Source organism: Rhinolophus ferrumequinum, chromosome 16 (genome assembly GCF_004115265.2).
Source record: "Rhinolophus ferrumequinum isolate MPI-CBG mRhiFer1 chromosome 16, mRhiFer1_v1.p, whole genome shotgun sequence".
NCBI classification, from domain to species: domain Eukaryota; kingdom Metazoa; phylum Chordata; class Mammalia; order Chiroptera; family Rhinolophidae; genus Rhinolophus; species Rhinolophus ferrumequinum.
Genome location: NC_046299.1, coordinates 64,867,798 through 64,879,839, shown reverse-complemented (window position 1 = coordinate 64,879,839; position 12,042 = coordinate 64,867,798). Strand labels below are relative to the sequence as shown.

Below are 12,042 nucleotides of genomic sequence, written 5' to 3'. Positions count from 1 at the left end.
AATTCTGAAAGTGCATAATAATCTATAGTGAAAGAAAGCAGATCAATGATTGTTTTCAAAAGAGGTGGGAGAGGGGTGAAAGGGAGGAATACCAAGGGGCAGCAGGAAACTTTTGGGCATGATGGATGCATTCATAATCTTGATAGTGAAGAGTTTCGTGTGTGTACATAGGCGTACATACACACAGATGTCATAACTTGCCAAATTGTACACTTTAAATACAGAGGGTGCTAAAAAAAATGTATACTCATTTTAAAAAAGGAAAAAACTATTAAAATTGTAATACTCAATATATACCACCAATAACAAAAGATGTATACAAGTCACGTTTGACTTCTGCAATTACAAAAGGTGCTCGAAGTGGTTACCATCAATGTCCAGACACTTCTGATTATGGCAAAGTACTGTTTGATCAATGTTGACCGTCTCTTAAAATGTGTATACATTTTTTTGGTATCCCGGTATGTACTGTTTATTGTATGTTAATTATACCTTAACACAGCTATTTAAAAACAAACCAAAATGTGATCTTGAAAAACATAAAGGGACCTATAAACCACAAGACAAAGAGTAAACCCAGATAAGAAATTAATTAAAAGAATTGAAAGAAGATTGAAAGCCTCTAAAATCCCCCACAAGAACCAAAGAAACGCCTCAACACTAGTAAGACTAGTAAGACATTAACCAATAACTCCTTAAACTGTAAGAAAAAAAGAAAATAGTCTCAGAAAAACCCTATAAAGAATACATTTCTTTTAAAAGAATGCACACCAGGTTTCTAAATGCAGACCAAAGTCTGGACAGCAATGGATCAATACTTAGAAGAAGCTAAAGGAAAAAAATCCTATTTTAAGAAACATTCACCCAGCAGAAATCCTTTAATGGATTATAAAACATTCCTCTTAGTTCCACAGTGGTCCCCACACCACCAAAACTGAATTCATTCATTTATTCATCAATGGTATTGACTACTGTGTAAAAGTCATTCACTCTTCTTAGAACTGTAGAAATGGGCTTGTGCCATGGGTGCTATAGAGAGAATCATGCATGTGATCCTGCCAGGGAAAACAGTGTTATTGTTAAGGGTTGGATGATCTGATTCTGGGTAAACTGCGATGCTCCTATCTTCTCACAAGATTCAGAAGAAATAAAATGATGTAATGAGTTGTCTCATGTTACCCCAGAGACTGTGATGTAAATTTCCCTTTGCTGTTCGGAGAACAGTGGATGTGACGGAAGGAGGAAGGGGTGCCTCAACATAGCTTATTCTTCCCTCCACTCCTCCTCTCCCCCAAGCACATGAAGATCAGAAATTGTATCAAAGGATTTTGTTTTGAATTCATTGTGCCAGAGAAACTGGATAAAGGAAAACAGGCTCTACTGCACAAAAATTCCCCTTCTGAACTAATCCTGATACTACATTTCAGATGCTTAGAAACCTACAACCACGTTTAGTGCTGGGCCCTTCAAGCTCCTACCTCAGTTGTTCTTCCATTACCTGCTGCCTCAACTTGGCACCGGGATTCCCAGAACTGGGAATTGGGTGTTCGAATTATTCTTCACACTAAAGTGGGACAGGATGGTTCCTCGTGACAACACGAATCAAAATCCCAATTTCATGCATACAGCTGGTTAATGCTTAAGAAGCCAATCAAGAGATTAATATTTATTGAATACTCACCTCCAACAAAGCTGCAGCAGGATTTTACATCATAAAGAATCTCTCTTGTTGGTCTAAAATGTTGAGTCATCTTCCTTTCTCTGTTCCAAACAAGTATTACAACTTCCTCACATAAATTCTAAGAAATCCCTGCCATCTGGTGTCCAAGTTCAACACTACAATGAATAGGAACTAGCAGCCTCAACTTGGTATAAATTAGGGACAGGGTATTTAAAAATCCATCTGGGCTAAGAAGGATTACAAAAAAAGACTACTAACTTAAATGACTCTTAAGTGAAGACTATTAAATGCAAATTGATAGAATATAGGAAAGATATTCTAGGGTATTCTCCCATTCCCTAGAAGTTGAGGGAAAACTAAAATACTGAACATACTACATCCAGAAACCACCTATCCCACCACCACCCATGTCAGCATTTGAACCAGTCTGGTTATACTTCTCCTAAGAGCACAGCAAAATAGAAAGGGTGCAGACTGACAACTCAAACTGAAAAAAATAAAACACAAACTAAGAATACAGAAACCTCTTAATTTATATGGTACCTTTACATTTTCCATAGTCCATGTACGAGGTATGATCAAAAACTATGGTGAACGCTTAAATTAAAAAATATATATATTACAGTAAAAGACACATTGCCATTAATCCCCCTCAAAATATTCCCCTTCGCTTTGAACATACTTATCCCATTGTTCTTGCCACTTTCTGAAGCAGTTCTGGAAGTCCTCTTTCGTGAGTGTCTTTAGTTGCGCTGTCATGGCTGCCTCAATGTCCTGAGTCATTTTGACTTTGGGGAAGAGCCAGAAGTCGCACGGTACCAGATCCAGTGAATAAGGTGGATGAAGACACACCGTAATGTTTTTATTTGACAGAAACTGCCATACCAAAAGTGATGTGAGACACGCAGCCATCCTTTGTGATCACAAAATACGGTGAATGCTGTTGCTGAGTGCCATCCAACGGAAAGGCAGGGACCTTCAATATGGGAAGCCGCTCATCGAACCGTAGTAACAGTGTGTGACAAGTTTCAATTTGTTTGATGTGAGTTACAGTTGAGAGAAGGTGTGTTTTAAAGTGTGCCGTAAATTATCCTCCATCATGACAATGCTACATGTCACACATCGATTCTGGTATGGCAATTTATGTCAAATAAAAACATTATGGTGTGTCCTTATCCACCTTATTCACTGGATCTGGTACCGTGCCACTTCTGGCTCTTTCCCAAAGTCAAAATGACCAAGAAAGGTAAACGTTTTGAATCAATTCAGGATATCAAGGCAGCCGCAACACACAACTAAAGACACTCACAAAAGAGGACTTCCAGAATTGCTTCCGAAAGTGCTAAGAACGATGGGACAAATGTGTTCAAAGCTGGGGGAGTGTTTTGAGGGGGATTAATGGCAATGTGTCTTTTACTATAATAATTTTTTTTTATTTAAATATTCACTGTACTGTTTGATCACACCTCATACTTTAAGAGCTATGATATAAATTTGTTCTGCTTAATTCTTTATGAAATAGTAGAAACAATGGTATCCCATAAACTATAATGATTTCACTTTAAACAAGACTTACTGATTCTTGATTTAACAGGAGATTTTTTAGAGTCTTGGGCAAAGATTAAGTTTAACTATAAAAGAGGAATGCTACAAGAACAAATGTTTGTAAAATATATTGCAAAGGCAAGGAAGGAAGCAAGAGTCACCCCTGATTCTCCCCCACCCCCAACGTGCACTCAGCAAGCCCACTATAATAATAAACTAAGTATCCCCCCCACTATCCCATCCTAAACGAACTCACTACTACCTTTTTCTAGGCCAGGGATCAGCAAACTTATATAGACATATAGCCAAATCTGGCCTGTCACCTGTCTTTGTAAATAAAATTTTACTGGAACACAGTTATGTCCCTTCATTTATATATTGTCTTTGGCTGTTTTCATGCTACAATGGCAGAGTCGAGGAGATGTAACTATCTAGCCTACAAAGTCTAAAATACTCATTATCTGACCCTTTACAGAAAAAGTTTGACAAACTTGGCCTAAGAAGGCTATTAAATAATCTCTCACTAGTCTCCCTACCACCCATTCAATTCATTCTCCAAACTGCAGCCTGAGTGAAAGTTTTAAGAACACAAATCTGACAATTCATTCTTCTGCAAAGATAATCCCAGCCTCCTGAAGGTACTGTATTTTGCCGTGTATAATGTGTTCCTGTGTACAATGTGCACTCACGTTTTTGGCCCAAATTTTCAGGGAAAAAAATATTTTGTTTTAATTTTTTAATTTAAAATTTTATTTGTTTACCTTTAGATACTTGTTTTTTGCATTATAAAGGAATTTTAGCATTTATTTTTTTAACATATTATGGTACCAGAATTTTTATGTTAATAATTACAAAACACAAGAATAGATACAAGGTGCAAGAAATTGTATGAACCAGTAACAAATTTATGATATTTACGTATCATAGAAAGCCAAGAACTCTTCATCATTGCAAGTTCGTCATAAGTGCAACAAAACTAATTGTCGTATTCCAATACAGACATCGTTATTGATTTCTAGAGTTACATTTTTAACTCATAAGCATAAATAAAGACTTAAAAATATTTATATAGATATGGAATTAGTACTACCCATGAATAATGAACATCCTTATTTTCCCCCAGAAATTTGGGCCAAAAAGTGCGCATTATACACAGCAAAATACGGTAACTCCTTTTATCATTCCCCGTCTTGCCACTATCCAATTCAAACTTTACATTCCAGTTATTATATTTTATATTTTAATCCCTTAAATTTATCTTGTTCTACTCTTGGGCTTTCGGCATGTACTATTTCCCCCAATTGGGACACTCTTCCTTTTTCCCAGCTAACTCCAGGTCACTGCTCAGGTTCTCCCTGTAAATGTTATTTTCTCCAAGACGCCATTCCTGATTCCCTGGGCTGGGATTAGATGGTCACGAGCTTTCTCCATCACCTTATTAAACTCTAATGCATAATTAATTCATTGCCAGGCCAAATGAAGAGCCATGCGAGGACAGAGATAGGCTCTGGGATGTTAACTATACCCTTGCAACAAGCAGAGACTAGTATGTACGAGGTATTCATACTTTTTTGTTCAAATAAATTTATCCTTTGCATCATGGCCTAACAATCCAAAGAAGATTTTCTCAGTGAATTATCAGAAATAATCAGGTAGATTTAATCAATGAAGATAAATGTCATGTATAACCATGGCAGAATAAATCGATAGCAAAATCTGAAAACCTACAAAATTTACAAAAAGACAAATTCTAAGCACATCACGTGATTTTTAGTATATGGTAGGTAATATACTTTATATATGGTAGTATATGGTAATAAACTAGAAGAAAACCTTGATCTTCAGAATTATCAGTCTAGACCATATTTAATGAAAACCACAAAAGTAAGAAACTAAAAGGAATATTACCTGTTCTTCTCTCTCCTTTTCTTTGGTCTTAATTCTGTAGACTCTGGCGGAGGTGGCATCCTGGGATGGAATGGCCGAGAGCTGATGCAGTGGTATGCTCATCACAGCCTCCTGTCTGCTCGTCTTCTTCACAGAAGACAGTCTCCAGTGGTAGAGTCATTTTGGGCCATGGACTTACAGCTGAGAAAGAAGACAAAGCAAGACATAACTGAGCTAAAACATTTCAAATTTTCAACAGTTAAATTAGCATTTTATATTTATATTTAAATAAGTTGCAATGTCTGACATAAATACTTGGTCTTCAAAAATAATAGGTGAATGTCTATGGGGGAAATTGTAACATTTTTCTCTTGTAGTAAGATGGGAGCACCTGAAAGAGGTTGGTGGATCAGATACACATATAATCAGATACTAATTGTGCATTGACTACTTAGATTTTAAACACAGCAGTATCATCCTTTGTTACAAGAATATTTATGAAGTTAAACGGTTTTTCTTGAATAAGCAAGCACTCATCCTGACAGAAGTAGCGATCTTTCCTTAACTGCTGCCCTTGAATCCGTACAATGAGTCTAAAATAAATTTAAGATTATCTATTTTCCATGCATAACCTTCCAAAAGTCTAGACTGTCTACACCAGTTGTTGGCAAACTTCTCCAGTAAAGGGTCAGATAGTAAATATTTTAGGCATCGTAGCTCTAAAGAGTGCACCAAAAAAGTTATTAGAACTGAGAGATGAATTCAGTAAAAGTAGCAGGGCACAAAATTAAAACTCAGAAACTGGCTGCTCTTTTACACACCAATAATGAACTATCAGAAAGAGAAATTAAGAAAATTGTCCCATTTACAATTGCATCAAAAAGAGAATAAAACGCCTAGGAATAAATTTAACCAAGGAGATACTTAACCAAGGAGGTAAGACATTTAAGAAATAAAGAAGAAACAAATAAATGGAAGCATATACCATGCTCATGGATAGAAAGAATTAACATTGTTAAAATGACGATACTACCCAAATCAATCTATAGATTCAATGCAATCTCTATCAAAATACCAATGGTATTTTTCACAGAACTAGAATCCTAAAATTTATATGGAAATATAAAAGACCCCAAAGACAAAGCAATCTTGAGAAAGAACAACAAAGCTGAAGGCATCACTGATGCTACCTGGTACCAAATTATACCACAAGGCTATAGTATCAAAACAGCATGGTACTGGCATAAAAAAAGACATACACATCAACGGAGCAGAGTACAGCCCAGAAATAAACCCATGCCTATACAGTCAATTAATCTATGACAAAGGAAATAAGAATAAACAATGGAGTAAAGACAGTTTCTTTACAAATGGTATTGGTAAAACTGGACAGATTCGTACAAAAAAATGAAATTGGGCCACCTTCTTACACCATATACCAAAAAAAAAAAAAACACCAAAAACAAAAACTCAAAATGGATTAAAGAGTTAAATGTAAGATGCAAAAACATACTCGTAAAACTCCTAGAAGAAAATATAGGCTATAAACTCTCTGACATTGCTCTTAGTAATATTTTTTTCGGATACATCCTTGGGCAAGAGAAACAAAACAAAAATAAACAAACGGAACTACATCAAACTAAAAACTTTTTGCACAGCAAAGGAAACCATCAATAAAACGAAAGACAACCCACTGAATGGGAGAAGATACTCACCAATGACACATCTGGTAAGGGGTTAATATACAAAATATATAAGGAACTCATACAACTTAACACCAAAAGATGAACAATCTGATTTAAAAATGGGCAGAGGATGTGAATAGACATTTCTCCAAAGAGGACACCTTCTCCAAAGATGGCCAGTAGATATATGAAAAGATGCTCAACATCACTAATAATCAGGGAAATGCAAATTAAAACTACAATGAGATACCACCTCACACCTGTCATTATGTCATTATTTATTTATCATCAATAAATCAACAAACCAGTGCTGGTGTGGATGTGGAGAAAAGAGAACCCTTGTGCACTGTGGGTGGGACTGCAAATTGGTGCAGCCACTATGGAAAACAGCACAGAGGTTCCTCAAAAAATTAAAAATAGAACTACCTTGTGACCCAGCAAGTCCACTTCTGGGTATTTATCTGAAGAAATCCAAAACATATAAAAAGATATATGCACCCCTATGAGCAGCAGTATTATTTACAATAGCCAAGATATGGAAGCAACCTAAGTGCCCACCAATATATGACTGGTTAAAGAATATGTGTTACATATATACAATGGAATATTACTTGGCCATAAAAAAGAATGAAATCTTACCATTTGCAGCTACATGGATGGACTTAGAGGGTACTATGTTAAGGGAGATAAGACAGAAAAAGACAAATACATAAGATTTCACTTATATGTGGAATCTAACAAGCAAAATAAATGAACAAACAAAACAGAACCAAAGTCATAGATACAGAGAACAAACTGATGGTTACCAGATGGGAGGAGGTTGAGGGACAGGGTGAAAAAGGTGAAGGGATTTAAGAAGTACAAATTGGCAGTTATAAAACAGTCATGGGCATGTAAAATACAGCAGAGGGAATATAGTCAGTAATATTGCAATAACTGTGTGATGCCAAGGAGGTACTAGACTTTTCAGGGAAATCACTTTGTAAGTTACGTAAATGTGTAAACAGTATGCTTACATCTGAAACTAATACAATATTAAATGTCAACTACAATTTAAAAATAAAAATAATATTGTTTTTTAAAAGTCTAGTCTTATAATATGGGGTAACCATTGATAACCAACAAAACAGGAAAATAAGAGTAGGTGATGTTAGTGTCTAGATATTACAATAAATAAAATGTTCAAGTTTGGATGTTATACATCACCTACCCTATTTCAAGCCCTTGATGAAGATGACAAAATGGACCACTGTTTCCAACAAATGGTCTATTTGTGTTCACATTACACAAGACAAGAGGCACTTACTACTAATTTGTCTGACACTCTCCGGGAGGTCACAATACTCAGTGATGAGCAGTTTTTCACCAGTAATGCATTCAAGTCCTCTGTCGCAGATGACAAAAATCCATCTGTCCTCTTGGAATACTTAGTCAAACTAACCATGCCCAGAGTCCCACCACATATCATGTCAATAACTGCCTTTCTTGCTTCTTGCATAATCATCATTATTACATCACTGCTACATGTCACTGACAAGCCTGGGGAGGACTATTTATGCCACATAAACACAAATGTGAGAGGGTTTTTAATTTTTCTGCAGCTTTGAAATACTTCTCTTCTTACAGTCATTTAGGCTACTCTTCTGATATGCACCCTGATCTCCAAGTAATAGACCTGAAAGTTTGCCTGAAGCAATCCCTCTCCTATGCCAGATATATTTAGGATAAAAATAATGTGAAGGTTCACATGAAAAGCATAAATCAAATGTTACTCATACAATTTTCTTTGCATAAATTTCCAAATATCATCTTTAATTAAGAGCACTAGTTAAACTTCTGCACTTGCCTGGCAATCCAGGCATGAGGTCTTCAATTCCAGTAATGCTAACTTGCAAAATGTAACACCTAATATGAACATCCATAGCAAGAAGAACTGAACTGACAAAGTTGGTTGTTAAGATTATGGAAATGGATACCCCATTTTCATGGATCAGAAGACTTAACAATAGTTAAGATGGCAACTATCCCAAATTGATCTATAGATAAAGAAATCCCTATCAAAAACTCAGCTTACTTCTTCATAGAAATTAAAGAAGCTAATCCTAAAATTCAGATAGAAATTCAACAGATCCAAAATATCCAAACAGTCTTGAAAAAGAAGTTGGAGAATTCACACTTACCAATTTCAAAACTTACTATTAATACAAAGGAATAGTAATCAAGATAGTGTGGCACTGGAATAAGGATAGATATATAGATCAATGGAACAGAATTTAGAGTCAAGAAATAAATTATCTATGGTACTGATTTTTCAGCACAGTACCAAGACCATTCAATGGGGAAAGAATACTCTTTTCAATTATGGCTGTAATTAAGACAGAAAGTGTAGGCAAGGATGTGGAGAAATTGAAACCTTCATACACCACTGGTGGGAATGTACACAGCTGCTTTGGACAAGTCTGGCTCTTCCTCAAAATGTTAAATAGAGAGTTACTTTATGATTCAGTAATGTCACTCTTACGTATACACACACCCAAGAAATGAAAGTATATGCCCACATAAAACATATAAATGGATGTTCATAGCCAAAAGCAGAAATGTAAATGTGCATAAAGTAGTGAACAGATAAATGTGTTATCTATACAATGGTATGTCATTCAGCAATAAAAAAGAACGAAGTACAAACACATGCTACCACATGGATGAACCTTGGAAACATACTATGTAACAGAAGGACGACATGCTGTATGATAGCGTTTTTATGAAATGTCCAGAATAGGCAAATCTCCAGAAACACAAAAATTAATGACTGCCAAGGGTTAGCGATAGAGGTGGGGTGGCTAAAAGCATGTCTTTTTAGGGTAATGAAAATGTTCTAAGATTTATTATGGTGATGATTACACAGCTCTTATGTATACTAAAAACCACCGAACTGTCCACTTTAAATGAGTGGATTGTAATGGATGTGAATTATATCTCAATAAAGCTGTTTTAAAAAAGTATATGGAAATAATTGATATGGATTAAGATAAATTTTATTTTTGCTTTGTGCTATCCCTAAAGTAATTTATCTAGATGAAATAGATGGCCACTATCTAGATGGCCACTAAATATCTAGATGGTCACTGTTACCTAACACTCTTCCAGTTTTGAGAAAGGTTAAGAGTGCAAAATCAGCAAATACTAAAAGTGCAAACTGATAAATGTCAGTGACTGTGTTTCTTCATCTCTACAACAGAAAGGTAAGACCCTCTCCTTATTCCCAAGGTCACTGCAGCGGTCCCACGGGCCTGTACGCATGTGCACAAGCAGAAGGGCATCTGTGCCTGCCCTGCCAGGGGCCTGCGGCGACTCCTCTCCTAGCCTCAGAGGCCCTTTTGTTTGCCTTGTCTTTCCAGTACTATTTTCTGTCCTCCTACATTTCTGTCTGACACAGTGTTCATACAAATGGGACCTCAATCCTTTCTGGCCTTTACTTATGGCCTCTAGCAGCATGACTGAGGGAAACCAAGGTTGATAATGGTATCTCTGTAAGAGGAGAGATAGGAAGGCCCGGACCCTAAGACGACCAGCGGGGCTTAACAATCAAGCTGTTCTATGTGCTTTCCAGATGGCCAAGATAAATGAAGGATTCTGCCCACTCCAACAATGCTGGGGACAGAGACCACAAAGCAGCAGCCAGGAGACAAAGATGCCAGTCGCAGCCTCCCTGAGGGACAGTCACCCTAGGTCTGCACGCCTCCCTGTACCCTTGCTCACAGGGTGCCAGGGTCCAGCAGTGCCCTGCACCTCCCTATTGTGAGCTGTTGAATTTTGACACCCCGACTGGCACTCAGAATAAATAACTTTAAGTCAAGCCTGTCTCTATGAGAAACAGGTTTCATGTGAAAAATGAGAAGCCTGTGCACAGCAGCTAGCAGACACAGAAGGAAAGAAAGCAGCAGGACTGAGGCCAGTTGTAATATACAACACTGAATCATGGAGGCCGGCCTTAAAGCAGCAACTGTGGAGGAAGGAGAGGGACTACCTGCAAAGGAGGACTGACATCACCCAGGCAGGGGTCTAAACCACACCCTGGTTTCTAGCTGTGCACTGACAAGACCGCAGTGCAAGGAGCAGGGCTAAGGTGGGGCTGCCACAGATAGGCACACTGAGCTTGACATGCCTGTGGCATGGTCGTCGGTGGTCTCGGAGTGGAACTTGCAGCTGGGGAAAACTACCCTGAGTTACATCCCTCGGCCAGTAAGACACAATGAGTGAACAGAACCCTAATTACAGGAGAGATAAGCAAGCCCAGGGAAAGTTTCTAAAGTCACGCTTGCGCATTTAGTTAAAAGAGCTAATTATAGATAACTTTTTTCCTCATTGTCATAGTAAAAAACACACCCCTGCATGGAGATTTAAGATGCTAATGAGACATGCAATATATGAAGCAGCATGTAGGTACACTGCACAGGCGTGGTGTAGGACCCACCTCAACATACTCTGGGGAGGGAAAAAAGAAAGAGGAAGAGGTGGCCCCCAACCTCAAGGGCGCATAAAACCGTTGTGCCTGTAAACCTTGGGGAGCCACATCCATTCTTCTCTGGAGTGCACCCTCTTGGTGCATCAAGCTTTCACTTTAATAAATCTTTCTCTCTGCAAAACTGTTTCACCCACTCTCTTGATTTCTATCCTGAGAGAGGCAAGGACCCCTGTGCCGGTAACATCTCAAAACCCAAAATATGAACAGAGTGTGCACTGGACTCACAAGCACACCGGGACCTGAACACCCAGAATAGATTCAGCTTTCCAGGGAAAACCTGTAAGGTCAGTCATTTATGTCATTAGGTGCTACTAGCAAATGATAATACAGAATTTTAAAACTTTTTAGAAAACAGCAATGAGAATCCCTAACTTTAAAAAAAAAACACCTCTCTGAATCAAAATTTAACATTACACTCACACTCTTGGATACATTCTAATTAAACTAAAAAGCAAAATAAGCATGTTACCACTGCTATTATTTAATATACGGATTTTTCTGCTGTGATAAGACTTAAAAACAGAACTTATAGTACAATGGAAGAGCTAAAAGTCCAAAGGAATTTTCTAAGAACTACTGGAATCAGTTAAAAACATAAACATTTGTATAAAGTCAGTAATGTATTCTAGTGTAAGAAAAAAGTACATAAACTGTGAAACAGAATCAAGGAAACCTCATTTAAAATGAAGTTGGGAGGCCAGCATGGGGAACCCTCATGA

At 37.3% G+C, this 12,042-nt stretch overlaps 1 protein-coding gene across 9 annotated transcripts in view; it reads right to left on the bottom strand.

Annotated features, from left to right (window-relative positions):
- Positions 1-12,042, bottom strand: part of MARCHF8 (membrane associated ring-CH-type finger 8) — a 121,659-nt gene that overhangs the window by 85,240 nt on the left and 24,377 nt on the right. For all 9 annotated transcript variants that reach the window (XM_033130163.1, XM_033130158.1, XM_033130167.1 and 6 more), the window contains exon 2: positions 5,135-5,314. In XM_033130163.1, coding sequence (XP_032986054.1) covers positions 5,135-5,236 — 102 coding nt within the window. In that variant the 5' untranslated portion in view covers positions 5,237-5,314. The remainder of the gene's footprint in view (positions 1-5,134; positions 5,315-12,042) is intronic.